The following is a 14,920-nucleotide window of genomic DNA, read 5'->3' on the forward strand; positions in this document are numbered from 1 at the left end:
GCAGTAGAATGTATTTCGTTTTCTTTACACACAACGAAATATGTTCTGATGGACTCCATAGCCATACATGGCTGAAGGTAAGGGTTATTCTGCCCGAAGGCAGGTCCGAACCTCCGCAGAGGTGTTCCTGAGCCGGAGTTTACGTGCGGTAGGGTGGATATATGGCTGCGAGGCATGACAAATCTTAAGGAAAATAATGGGTAGGAATATCATTGTGACATACGAGGTTTCTTCACGAAGTTTGACAACTGGGTTACAGTGAGAATTGATTGTATAACGAGTTCTTGATTTGTGGTACTTACAGATGGGTTGGACAATATGTCCCTGTTTCGGCACACTGTGCCGGTGCACAGTTGTGTTTCGCTGTTCCGGAACACCGGGTGTCGATTGTTCTGAAACATTCTCAATCGAGACCGAAACAGTGACTTGCTGTCCTGTCAGAAGCGCCACTATGCACTGCCCTTCTCCTATTAGCTGACTGTCGGTACCGGCTGTGTGCCGCCACTTGCTGGAGTGTTCCGTGTTCCGTGTTCTGTCACATCCTCTTTGTTCTGTGAGTTCCGTTGCACCGGCAACTGGCCTTCGGTACATGCAAATATTGTAATCTGTTCTGTTTTGTTTTCAACTGTTTTGTAAGAGTGTTTTCATTGAAGCCTAGTAATATATCCGCACGAAAGACAGTAAACTTTGCATAATGTCGCACCGGAGTCGTATTTAGGACTTTTTTACTAGAAGGAAACCGGACAGAGTGAAATCCAATTTATCGTCTTCTGTTTTGTCTGCAAAGGGATCTCACCCAGCACAATGACAAGACATTTCAAACTTGTGTGCGTAAATAGAGTACTGACGAATGTTCCTTCAACTGTGCAAGTATATTTTTAATTGGTGAAAATAACATTGTGACATTTGTAAACACATCTACTACCAGTGTAATTGTGACAGGTGTATTTCAGAATGAATGAAAACATTCTTATTCTAAAAACAGCATTTAGACACAATTTTTTGGGTGCGTATTTCAGAGTTCCGACTGCTTTATCACGTGCCGTGAAATTTTACCCTGGCCCTGTTTACTCACAATACAAGCCGATACATTCAACTGGTGAAAATATCCTTGAATCAGTTACTTTTAAACACCTGTACTGCCATTGTAACCGTGTTATGTGTATTTCATATTGACCGGAACAATATTAACCTATAATCAGCCTTTAAACGTATTTATTCGGCACGATTTTCAGTGTTCCGACTGTTGCTTCATGTTCCGTTCAGCTTTAAGCTGGTTGTTACTTAACACAGCACGTCTGGTACAGCAGCTGACGCGGAACATGTCATGTTGCCTCACAAAGTTCTCTCTACTGCGCAGTTAGTCCCGTGTGCCGACACACTGTACCGAAACAGTCCACCTCAAGCTCCTAATGTTCCGGAACAACTGACTCTTCCGGTCTTCCCAACCCTAACTTACAGGGGTCAGACAAGGCTGTAATCTTTCACCCATATTGTTCATAGTTTACGAAGGGGTGCCCAAAAATAACAGGAATAACATTGCCGTGGGCGAAGCCTATGTAGTACGTATTTCTACCGCTAGGCGTGTATGGCGCTACTGATTGTCAGTCCAGTGTTGTCGACCTGGCTTGTTCTGTTCATGTGCAGTGACTCTTTTTGCTAGCGCTGTTTTGTTCTTGTTTCGTTTTTTCATGATGGCCAGTTTAAGTAAACAATGTGTAGTTGTGAAATTTTGTTTTCTATTTGATAAAAGTGCTGCTGCAACAGTTTTAATGTTAAAAACAGCTTACAAAGGCAAGACCTCAACTGAACGGGTTGTTTTCTCGTTTTAAAAATGGTGCCATATCGACTGATGACAAACCTCATTCTGAACGTTCATCAAGTGCCCGAATCGACGAAAATGTTGAAATAATTCATGAGCTTGTGCTCATAGGCAGTCGATAGACAAATTGATCAACTGTCAGAGACTAGTGGGTTATCCTGGAGCTCGGTTCTGCGAATTTTAACGAAAGATTTGAGAATAAAAGTAGTCGCTGCCAAGTTTGTTCCTCGGGTTCTGATTGACAATCAAAACGAACCTTACTCGCATGACCTGGCCCCATGCAACTTTTTCTTATTTCCACACATGAAATGGGGCATGAAAGGACACTGATTTGACAACATTGAAGAGATCAATAAGAAAATGAGGGAGGAGTTGTCAGCCATTTCTGAAGATGACTACAAAAAATGTTTCGAACAGTGGAAGCACCGGTGGGACAAATGTATTAGTTGTAATGGAGGGTATTTTGAAGGGTATAAGGTTGTTTTGTAAAAAAAAATGAAAATATATAGCTTTTACAAAATATGTTTTTTGGGTACCCCCTCATACATGGATCATCTACTGAAAGGCATTAAGTGGCAGGGAGGGATTCAGTCAGGTGAAAATGTCATAAGCAGTTTGACGTATGTTGAAGACTTGCTGTTAATGGCCGATTGTACCAAAAGTCTGCAGTCTAATATCTTGGAACATGAAAATACGTAGGTGCAATGAGTATGGGTTGAAAATTAGCCTTTTAAAGACTAAACTGTTGTCAGCAAGCTAGAAACCTAAGATAATTGAAGGCCAGGGTGGGAATACAAAGCTGAATGTGTAGATAATTTCAAGTATTTAGGATATATGTTGTCCCAGAGAAGTGAATGTCAGGGTGGGAATACAAATCAAGGTGCAGTAAAGCTAATGCAGTGAGCTCCCAGTTGCGATCAACAGTATTATCTGAGAAAGAAGTCAGTTCCCGGATGAAACCATCTTTTCACTGGCCTGTTTTCAGGGAGTACAAATTGGTAGACTCAGTATATATAATATACACGTTAGGAGTAACAGAAATGAAAACAGCGAGAATGATCACTGGTACAAACAGGTGGGAATAATGGCAGGAGGGCTCTCGGAATGCTAAGTTAGGAATGAACTCGATTTATGAACCTGCACGCATAACCGGCTTCGGTGCTGCGGTCTAGTGAGGCGAATGGTCGAGGATAAGTTACGTAGAAGAATAATGGACTCTGTTATGGATGGTAAGAGAAGTAGAGGGAGACCAGGACGACAATGGTTAGACTCAGTTTCTAATTATTTAAAGGTAAGAGTTTTAGAACTAAACGAGGCCTTAGAACTAGTTACAAATAGGGGATGATGGCGATAGTAAATTCACAGAGGTTTGAGGACTGAACGCTGAATGGCCTAACAGTCTCTAATGAATATCTATGTGTATATGAATGTATGAACATTTATTTTCTTTAATCGCTTGGCCGGCAGGCGCGTGCAGCTTATCTTACCCTCGTTGACTCATCACTTCCCGTCACACAACGCAGCGACAGCACGGGAATGTCCGCACTTCGCAGTTCAGGTCCGTGCTTAGAACGTGTATTCAATGTTTACCTGTCACTCCAACTGTTCTCGAGTTGTGAAGTGTTATTTCGGGGTATAATTCTCATAAAGCCTCCACATATGTACACGGTAGAGGAAGGGGTATTTATGTACGATAATTATGGGGAAATAGAGTCTTGCCGGGAAGTCGTTAGCGATTTGTAACAATTTCCAAGTGTACGTCCTCCACATAGAGAGACCGTGTGGAAACTCGTAAGAAGAGACGTGTTAAAAACGTGCTTAATAAGGAAAAAGTAAACTGAATGGCAGAAATATTAGAACAAACGCCTATAAAATGATGTAAGACGAGTTGGACAGGAAGCCGGGGTTTCGAAGATCTTAGCATGACAGGCTACGTAAATGTTAAAATTGAAACCATGTGAGGATGCAGGAGAAGAACATTTCCAACATCTCCTGCCATAAGGTACGAGCTTATTTTCTTAGTTATAATTGTTATCTCATGTCATGCGAAGTGATGGAAGTGCTGTTCTTGTAGCTACGCCGCAGAGCGGGAAGTGATGAGTCAACGGGAGGCCGGTAAGCTGGGCGCGTCTGCCGGCCAACCGATGAGAGAAATTCACTGTATGAATGTATGTATATTTTGAAAGATAAGGCTATTCTGTGGCATGACATGGGAATATTGTGTGCTGGACCAGCTGCCATTTTGTTAGAGGTAAATCATGACGGTACATATTTCCTTCTATTAATCTGAGCTCTTTATCTCCCTCATAGGGGCTGCCTGGCCTTCGCGGTAAGGACGTGCTCGGATCACCCGGAAAGACGTGGGTTCGATTCTCCTTCAGGAAATTGGAAAATTTAAGAAAAGAGATTTCCACTTCCGGAGGTGCATAATGCCCTGAGGTTCACTCAGCCTACACCAAAAACGAGTACCAGCTTAATTGCTGGGGGCAAAGGCGTCCGGGCGTAGAGCTAACCACTCTGCCCCACCAAGTGCCCGGGTGACGGATACTGGAAGCCTTTACGTCCCCACCCCACCCCTCCAAGGGCCTTCATAACCTGTACGGAGATGACTTTGCTTAGCTTCGGTTTATCTTTCCTGTAGATGGAGTGAAAGGATGCATTGTCTGTACCACGTACACCTCATAAAAAGCGACTAAGAGGGGAAAAAGCAAAGAAACTCCATGATTCTTTGCTTTCCAGTGAAGCTGAGAAATTTACGCACTCTATAGGCCTATCAGTTTTTCGCCGGCCTCGTGCTGTACGGGAAGCGGAGGCTCCGGGTTCGATTTCCGGCCAGGTCAGGAATATTTTTACCTGGATCTGAGTGCTGGTTCGAGATCCACTCAGCCTACGTGTTTACAATTGAGGAGTTATCTGACGGTGAGATGGCTGCTGCGGTCTAGAGAGCCAAGGATAACGGCCGAGGGGATCCGTCGTGCTGACCACAGGACACCTAATATTCTGCAGGCCTTTGGGCTAAGCAGCAATCGCTTGGCAGGCCAAGGCCGTTCGGGTGGTGGTGATGATTATTGTTTTAAGAGGAAATACAACTGGGCGACCATCCTCTATGTAACACTAATCAGAGAGAAAAATGGAAGGGGTCCGACACTTTGAAAAATGAATACATTGGCCAAAGAAAGATAAGGGCCAAGAAGGGCGTGAAAATGAAAGACTCCCTAGGCCTCGAGTGCTCTAATACTATCAGGGTCAGGAAAGAACAAGAGTTGACCGAGGGAGGTCGGATAGGATAGATGAAAATGAGGAGCCTGACACAAGTAAATGGAAACAATGCCAGGACTCAGCTAATGGGTCCGTGGTCACCAACCCACGCTCCCAATTTAAGAGCCCGTGCGACCCCTTCTAGTCACCTCTTACGACAGGCAGGGGATACCGTGTGTGTTATACAGCCCCCATCCACTGGGGGAGGCCCTTGGGGGTTGTTGCGCCATATTTTCTTTATATACTGTATGTGTAATATTTTTTCAGGGTTCCTGTAGGGCTACCGTAGCGCTCTTGGAGCGCAAGAAGTCCCCGCTGTACTACAAGCAGTTCCTTACTTCATGCAGTTGTCAGTCCCACACGGCCTCAACAAGGGTTTGTATTGATGGCGGACCCAGCACGACATCATGAAAATAAATGTTTCTTTTTCCTGTTCGCAGATGACGCGTTCTTGCTGATATTCCTCCGAGGGTGTAAGTTCAGTCTGGAGAAGACGAAAGAGAAGATAGACGCCTACTACACCTACAGGACGGCGTTACCGGAGTTCTTCAGCAACAGGGACCCCATGCTACCAGAGCTGCAGACACTCCTGAATACAGCGTACGTGTACCAAGCATCCTCTGTAGGGGCGAGGACTGTGACAACCTGTCTCAGAATTCGCTTCCCAAATTGAATACCAGTGTCTCTCAGAACTCTCAAAAGAACATGTCTAAAAGAAATTTAAGTATTAAGGAAGCTTTTCGCAATGCTTTATTTCACAATAATTTAACTGGAGTGCATATAAGAATACGCCAACGGCCGTAGCCGTGAGATCTCCGAAGTTAAGCAATATTGGGCGTGGTCTAGATTTGGATAGATTGCCACCCGCTGTTGGTGGGGGATAAGGGAATGGAGGATTGGAACGGAACTGGTCACGCTACCGTATGTAAATTCCGGCTCAGGCACACCTCTGCGGAGGTTGAGACCTCCCTTCGGGCAGAATACACTCTTACCTTACCTGCATATAGGAATACGGATAAGATTAGTGTTCTTTAAATAATCTGTTAAAGGTATATAAGTTAGGGGGCCTATATTTCGTTCCCTTAGCAGATTTGGACTTGTAGACATTCAGGTAATATTTCCGTCACGCTAATTGTAAACGTCCAGGCTGTGGTGTAAAGTATGGATGGATGGCCAGACAATATTACGTGGCAACCGTGTAGGCTGTGATATTAAGTTATGGATGGATGGCGGACAATATTATCTAGCAACCGTGCAGGTTGTGATGTAAAGAATGGATGGATGGCCAGACAATATTACCTAGCAACCGTGTAGGCTGTGATATTAAGTTATGGATGGATGGCCAGACAATATTACGTAGCAACCGTGTAGGCTGTGATATTAAGTTATGGATGGATGGCCAGACAATATTATCTAGCAACCGTGCAGGCTGTGATATTTAGTTATGGATGGATGGCGGACAATATTATCTAGCAACCGTGCAGGCTCTGATATTAAGTTATGGATGGATGGCGGACAATATTATCTAGCAACCGTGTACGCTGTGATATTAAGTTATGGATGGATGGCCAGACAATATTATCTAGCAACCGTGTACGCTGTGATATTAAGTTATGGATGGATGGCCAGACAATTTTACGTAGCAACCGTGTAGGCTGTGATATTAAGTTATGGATGGATGGCCAGAAAATATTACCTAGCAACCGTGTAGGCTGTGATATTAAGTTATGGATGGATGGCCAGAAAATATTACCTAGCAAGCGTGCAGGTTGTGATGTAGGTTATGGATGGATCGCCAGACAATATTACCTAGCAACCGTGTAGGCTGTGATATCAGGTTATGGATGGATGGCCAGAAAATATTATCTAGCAACCGTGCAGGTTGTGATGTAAAGAATGGATGCATACTCAGGCAATTTTACCTAGTAACCGTGCAGGTTGTGGTGTAAAGTAAGGATGGATGGCCAGAAAATATTACATAGCAACCGTGCAGGCTGTGTCTTACGGCTGGTTACCATCTGAAATTAGCAGCCATTGATGGGTGGCCATGGCCGAGAGACATATTTATGATCATTTGATATTGGCGAAAGGAAAATGGTTTCATTTCTTGAACAACGCCTTCCCACGACAGTCGATCGGGCGTTGGAGCCAGTTCATTCGACTTCTCGGCTTCCTGACCATTTTTTTTTTTTGCCAGTGGTTTAACGTCGCAGTAACCAATCGATGGTTTTTGGCGACCCAGAGGTTCGGAAGGCCTAGGCTTGGGAAAGAAGCGGACATGACCTTAATTAAGGTACAGCCCCAGCATTTGTCTGGTGTGAAAATGAGAAAACACGGAAAACCATATTCAGGGCTGCCGACAGTGGGATTCGAACCCTCTATCTCCCGGATACAAGCTCACAGCTGCGCGCCCCTAACTGCATGGTCAACTCGCCTGGTCGGCCAATTGGAGACCCACACTGAGGCCACATTTTAACTCTGTTAGCTACTGATAACGCTGTCTCACACGAGAACACGGCGTCTCCGTGTCTTTTCACAGTGATCACTCAACATTTGACGCTGTTCACGCCCCTTATACTCTACCAGGCCTGGAAACAACATTAAACACGAATAACACTAATCTACTTTGGTGGTCCTATCTACCTGACACAGAGAATTGGATCTCTTATTATCATTTACATACCGGCCGATGATGTGTTAGTGTACCGCGAAACGAACCAATCAGCAAAGCTGACATCACGTGATGCTGGCGCTACGTCGTGAGAAGATTGTGAAGCTCGATTGTAAACAAACACTTCTTTCTAAAATAGCAGGACTAAGGAAGCTGTTAGCGTTTTACTGGACGAATACCAGAAATATCCTCGTTTGTACGAAGTTACAACGCCACTTAAGTACAACAGAAATGCAAGAAGAGAGGCAGAAAACACAATCGCCTAATTCCTATATGAATGCTGGTCCTCTAACCTCAAGTAAATGTCGACCAAGGACAGCAATCCTCTACCTTCGTCTCTTCTTTTGATCCAATCCCGAGTCCAGCATTTCCTGGCATTTCTTTTCTTCCTTTTTACCACTGTACAACATATAATTGCAGCTAAAGCAGCAAGTTTTGTTTTGTTTGTTGTAGCCATACTCTCAAAAGCAATGTAAGTTGAACAGCTGATTCTTGATTAAAAAAAAGTGTATCGACAGATGGCAGCACATACACGTCTTAGTTCAGAAGTGAGTTCATAGATGGCCATCCTGGTGCTTCTACGGATTTTATAAAATAATTTTACCATGAGCAACACAACTTGTGTTCACCAAATTTTTATAAAATTAATTGTACAACAAATTTTACGAACCATTTTACCGTGAGCAATAGGGATTACGTTGACATTCGACCATTCCTGCTGGGTGTTTCAATTTTTTTTTTGTCAGGCTGTGTACATTGGCATTTTACCAAATTACAGTTCAAATTCCTCATGTACCTTTGCCTTCAGGATGGTGTTGACGCTAGACTGCGAGCCGGACTGCGGACCACTGTGGCTCTATCGGCCATCGAACTTCGACCCCAAGGTGAGCAACGTCAACGATGTGGTGAAGGTGATGTTCATGATGGTGGAGATCGTGCTCATGGAGAGTGAAGAGTCCGTCATCTACGGCCAGAACCTGCTCATAGACTTGGAAAATGTGAGCATGTCACACCTGCTACAGTTATCACCTCTCCTCATCAAGAAGCTGTTCCAGGTTTGGCAGGTTCGTTACCACCAAATATACAAAGATAATCCCAAAAATCTGGGGAATCCTAGAATTGGTAAATGTGTGTTTGAATCAAATTTGTTAATGTTTAAACCAGGAAAATAGTCAGTCACAAGGTTCCTGGTCTGTATAACCAATTCAGTGAATAACAGATGTATACAGAGGAGTCTTACACACGGTTTATTAATAACAAATTGCCCATAAGCAGTGCATGCATCGGGTACAAAATTTATGCACCGTTTATTAGTAAGACTGGGAATCACGGGTCGATTGATCTTCGCGAGTACCTTCGGATATCCAAGGATGATGGTCTGCATTTCTTTCTCCGTTTAACGTCACACCCTTCATGCCGAAAACCACCACAAATTTTGGTGACATAAGCAATGTGCTACGGGAACACCGCATGGAAGTGGTGGGGAGTTTTGTTTGAGGAGGAAGTACAACATGGTAATCATCCTCTCTGAACAAATTAAGTGGAAAAGAAATTTAAAACTAAAACAATATTACTTATTCAACGAAGGAATTTCAAAACGAAGTACAAAATATAACAAAATAAGATATTGCACTAAGCCGAAAATTTCTAACGTATCATAAAGGAACGTGAATTCCCTCAGTAACAGAACACTTACAATTTACAAAACCTTGATTAATCCACTGTCGCACATAAAGTAGATGACGAGATCAGCAGTAGTCGAGTCACCAGCTAATATGCGTTCGAGTGTTTCCTGCAGGTCCAGGCTCCGTCTTAGGCCAGAGAGATCAGCGCACTCTGTGAGGATGTGGGCCACGGTGAAGTCGGCACCACAAGAACACTCTGTGGGGGGGGGGGTGTCCTTCCCTCTTTAGGAGATAAGAGTGCGTAGATCGTAAATGACCTATCATCAGCCTACACAATACTATGGCCTCCCTCCGTAAAAGGCGGAAAGATGACCGCCACGCGGTAGTTGTCTTCTTAATTGCTCTCAGCTTGTTGGGAGCTAGCCACTCCGATTTCCAGGACGCCAAGATTGTTCGACGCAGCTGAGAATAAATATCTTTAGCAGGTAAAATAATCTTAATCTTCACTGTTTCTGGAGACGCCGTGCTGCCAAAATTTTGACCAACAGTTCCTTTACGTGCCAGTAAATCTGAACACATGAGGTTGGCGTATTTCAGTACCTTCAAATTCCACCAGAGTGAGCCCAGATTGAACACGAACTCTTCAGCTCAGAAGGCAAGATGTCCACGGTGAGGGCCGTACAATCCAACCTGCAGCGATTAGTATCACTTTCTTATCGCTTATACCCTTAGTTCACGTGTTTATTTCGGGGATTTGCAGTCAAAAACAGGAAACTCATTTCTTTGCATGGGGTTTTGTCATGGGGATGCAAGATATTCCATATTTTCCCGGTTTTTCCACGTTTTTCCTTTATTTTTCAGTCATTATCTGTGTTTTTAAGTTACACACTGAACTGTATCATAAGAATCTGTATAATCCCTAGCAAATTCTATATTTCAGATACCTTCCGATTAAACTTTGATGTTCGATTGCGGTGTTTATGATAGTAGGATAGAATAGTTCATCCTGGCACAGGGGCTAATCCGCAAGATGACGGGCACCTCTGATACCCTTGAGGCAACAGGATGACGTCACCCGTTTCAATTACCTTTACACATGCTATATATTTTTTCATAACAGTACCGGTCTCATTTTCCTCACGAGCTGCCCTTCCCTACATCATTCCTTGGTTGAGTGATGTAATAACTGTATCATTTTTCTTTCTCTGTAGGTGGGTGGATGGTAGAATGCTGTTTTAAGATGCTACTGAAAAGGATGCTAGGGACTTTTAACTTCTTATAATGTAAGTTAAGTATTCAGCATGAAAGCAGGTTGGATCTTCAATATAATAATCTTTTTTTTTTCTCCGTTAGTGTCTTCTAGGGACCACGTGGGAATTTCAGTTTTTCAGTCTTTGGTGCTTCTTCTTCCTCCAATACTCCTTCATCTGCTCACTAGGTCTCCTTTTCAGCCTCTTTTCTTTAACTCCCGACCTTGGAACCTTCCATTTTTAACATATTCTTTCTAAAAACTCTCTCTCTCTCTATCTCTCTCTCTCTCTCTCTCTCTCTCTCTCCGTTGCTGCTTCTTCTCTTATATTGTTCTTTCCGAATCATTCTTGACTTCATGACTCCAGGTTGTTGTTGACTTCTTGTTCTAAAGATATTTGATGATCCGTTTGGTTAACCTGTGGTCATTCATCCTGTATAAATGTCCAAAATAATCAATCGCCTCTTCCGTATTCCTATTATTCCAACCAGTTTTCTTTCCCAGATGCAAAGCTTAGTTCTATATGCAATTCTAAATAACGCCAGACTCAGCTAGGAGTCTTATAGCCACTAACCCATGCTCGGAAGTTAAGAGACCTTACGACCCCTTTTAGTCGCTTCTTACAACTGTATTTCACCACTCTCCCACCTACAGAGAAAGAAAAATACTACAGTTATTGCATCACTGCACCAAGGACGGAGATTGAGAAGGGCAACCAGTTAGAAAAATGAGGCCGGGCAGGGACTTTTTCAAACTCATTCAGTTAAGAAAAAAATATATCATAAGTAAAGGTAAACGAAACGGGTGACCTCATCTTATTGGCTCAGCGTATCAGAGGTAGTTGCGCGAGGACGCCATCTTGCAGATTAGTTCCTTGTGCCATGAAGAACTATTTTACCTTACTTGCGATCTTCAGATTTCAAACGCCTTCTTCGCTCTTTTATGTATTTGTAACACAGGCAATTAATCAAACAACATCAGGTTGTGTGTATATGACAATGCCACTCTGACTTCAGCATGATCGTGGCACCATCACATGTCCAAGCGTAGGTCTCGTAGTCATTAGGCAGTGATCTACGATGAAAAAAAAGAACTGGAGTTTTTGTACCAAATTTATAGAAACTCCTGTGTTTTGTTATCAGCATTTCAAACACAAATGCTCATACTCAAATAGAATTTTCATTAACGAATCACAGACGGACAGATGGAAGAAATAAGAGATCTGTTCAACTTACAAAAGCAGACAAACAGTTTGAGAAGTGTCTGTCTATAGGGTACTTTATCCACTTCATTTTATTCTATATATATTTGTCTTTCGTCCACATGCGTTACAGTAGTTGAATATTATCGAATGCTACGAGCAATCCAGACCAGAAAGATTTAATTCCGTACACGATCATGAGTAGGCCTAGGTTCTGTGTTCCCATTATTTGCCTATTATTATACGTTTCCTTGCGGTTTTCCACAACTTTATTAGGGTAGAACGTAATTTCAGTTACTCCTCTACTGATAAAGAATTGTCTAACTTATTAGAACCAAATTAAAATTGTTATTCATGCATCCAAGTCAAGTTAGCCCACCAAGTCATAACTAAATGAACTCCAGTGACTGAACATTCTCCGTGTATAGTTTAAGGTTGAAAGTTCCGTTTGCGTGTAACTTGGTAGGTTTGGACATGAAGATTTTGCACGAGTGTATTTTTTACAGTTTAGAAGACTTCCGTGGAGTCTGAAACAAGTCCAAGTCGGATGATACAACACTCAACTGTACCATTACGTTACATTAGCGGCCGTAAATGTCATGGAAACAGTGGACAAATATGGCGCACAAAGCTTCAGGTAATGTGCAAATACACAGAGTAGAGATCTAGTAAATCGATATCGTCCGGCCGCAATGAAAAGGAATCTCAAGATTAAATAATGATGGACTAAAAAATTTGAATGAAACCGATTCTTGACTACCTTGAGAAGAAAATGTTACGAGTTGAAGAGGAGCAGCACGACTTACGGAAGGATATAAAAGGGTCAACGCAACGTTAAATACTAAAGTATTAATATACAAACAGCAGTGAAGATTACATTTGCAAAAATATCGGCAGAAAAGGCGTGGATTTGAAGGAAAATATTTGTTACTGTAACACCTAAACTCAGAAGCGAAAGGAAACTACAGCCGAGTCATACATTGCCGAAATTAGTATTATAGCGGCAAATCCTTGCTAAGGAAGGCATAATTTATTGTTTCCAGGAGGGAGACAATATCTGTTTAAGCGAAAGAAATAGCAAAACGTAGGCCGAATTAGAGAAATCTCTAAATTTAAAAAAGAATATTTTCGACCAATACGAGATTCTGAAGACAAATATTACGTATTGAGTAGCCTACTATTCACCAGTATAATATGAATTCTACTATGTATTTGTTCTTTTATGATTTCATGAGAACTGGTGACAAGATGGAGTCAGCTTAAACAGATGGAAATGGTCGCTCAAGATGAAATAGCTCAAGCCAAGATCCCCAGCCGGAGCCGCAGATGACGTAATCTTTGGACTGCAGGGGCTGCCTACTCCAAGATGCCCTAGACCAGGAGAGATCCAGCAGCAAAATCCCGTTACGAGATAAGTATTATGAGTTGCATCGTAATGAATTTGAAATCAATTGATGAAAAATATTTATATGTGTGCAGGAGTGCTAGAAGTAAGAGATTTAGTGCCAATGAACGGATATTAGAGTATAAATGCCAATTATTAGCCGATGATGTGTGCCAATTTCTGCAATATAACTATGGTGCTAATGTAATAATTTTAAGGTTAATGGAAACTAGATCTGATTGAGTATTCGTGCATGTTTAGTGCCAATCCATACGTGTAGACCGTGAAACGTTTAACCAGTTGTGGTTGTAGAAAATGCAGGCGAGATACGAGACGTAACCCAAAACTTCAGGTCAATATGTGTTGCAATCATGGCCAGTACGATAATTGTATTGTAAGGAAATGTTTGAAATATTACGAAGTTGCAGTGTATGAGAGAATAATCAGGTTATTAAGTATTGCTACCGAAACACAGAGGTTACTTAAGTGGAATTGGATGAATATATTTTTAAATATGGAGATATATATATATATATATATATATATATATATATATATATAAAGGAAATGGAATGTTAATGTGGCAAGTTGTAATTAGAGTGAGGTGATATGTTTCTGTTCGTTGCTTGAGAATGGGATAGATGATTGAATTGCGAATTCCTGTGTTACATATTATATTTATATTTGGATTAGCACTGCGAGTGAAGGATTTAGGCCATGTTAAGTTGAATGTATGTCTTGAGCCAAGCATAATGTGTCTCGTAGTAACTTTCAGCGGAAGATATTGATAGGTTACGTGTTTGTTATACATTACGTAATATAAATATTCAAGAATAGAATGGAGTCTCGCATATTTATATATTTGAAGGTCAGCGCGTCAACACTAGTATGAAGAACGGTTTTCTTAGACAAAATCTTGGCACAGCGAAGAGATATTTGAGAATAAGTAAATATATTGGCATATGATTAGGAATTCATGGCACGATTTTCGCAGGTTAGACTGACGTACTATCATATCTATGGCACTCTGTAGTAAGATTATTTGATTTATTTTGTACATACGGTGATGTACAGTTTTAATTTATTCATTTTTTGGTTATGATAGGAATGTTAATAACTGCATGGGTATTTTGAACCCAGATTTAAACATGATAATGCTTATCTCGTAACGTGATGAGTCAAAAGTGAAAATCCAAACAAGAATCCAAACATGTATCCAAGTGAATTTGGTCAAACAGACCGAAATGAAAGATGAAACCTAAATGATGCCCCAAAGAAAATCCCAAACAATATTAAAAGGAAGATATTCCACTCCTCCTTGGATTAATAAAGTTTTGGTCACTATTCTTCCCCTTGTATCCATTTAAACATGGATGATATGGTATATTTTTGAAACTTAACGAAAATGTAAGCAAATATGATGATAATTTAAAGATTTTTCAAATATGTTTATCTCGGAAGTCAAGCATTTGAGAATGATATTTGTAATTTCACACGATTTTCCTTTCTTTATTGCCGATGGATGCATATTATTCAATTTTATAATACATTAGCATGCTAATAAACTAGATATAGTTTTGATTTTGCGTTTCTATTCCTTAAGTAACTTGTAGTACATAGTAGTATGATAATATACGGGTCTATTGAATTAATTTATGCTAAATACTAGGTGATGATCAGATCATTTCCTTGACGTATGGATACGGAACG

The 14,920-nt window shown here is 41.5% G+C and overlaps 1 protein-coding gene across 1 annotated transcript in view; it reads left to right on the forward strand.

Annotated features, from left to right (window-relative positions):
• The window catches only part of LOC136886087 (retinol-binding protein pinta), a 38,734-nt gene that overhangs the window by 4,774 nt on the left and 19,040 nt on the right, over window positions 1–14,920 (forward strand). Inside the window, exons 2-3 of the mRNA XM_068230500.1 lie at window positions 5,521–5,680; window positions 8,560–8,815. Of these exons, the coding sequence (XP_068086601.1) occupies window positions 5,521–5,680; window positions 8,560–8,815 (416 nt within the window). The remainder of the gene's footprint in view (window positions 1–5,520; window positions 5,681–8,559; window positions 8,816–14,920) is intronic.

This window comes from Anabrus simplex, chromosome X (genome assembly GCF_040414725.1).
Source record: "Anabrus simplex isolate iqAnaSimp1 chromosome X, ASM4041472v1, whole genome shotgun sequence".
Lineage (NCBI taxonomy): Eukaryota > Metazoa > Arthropoda > Insecta > Orthoptera > Tettigoniidae > Anabrus > Anabrus simplex.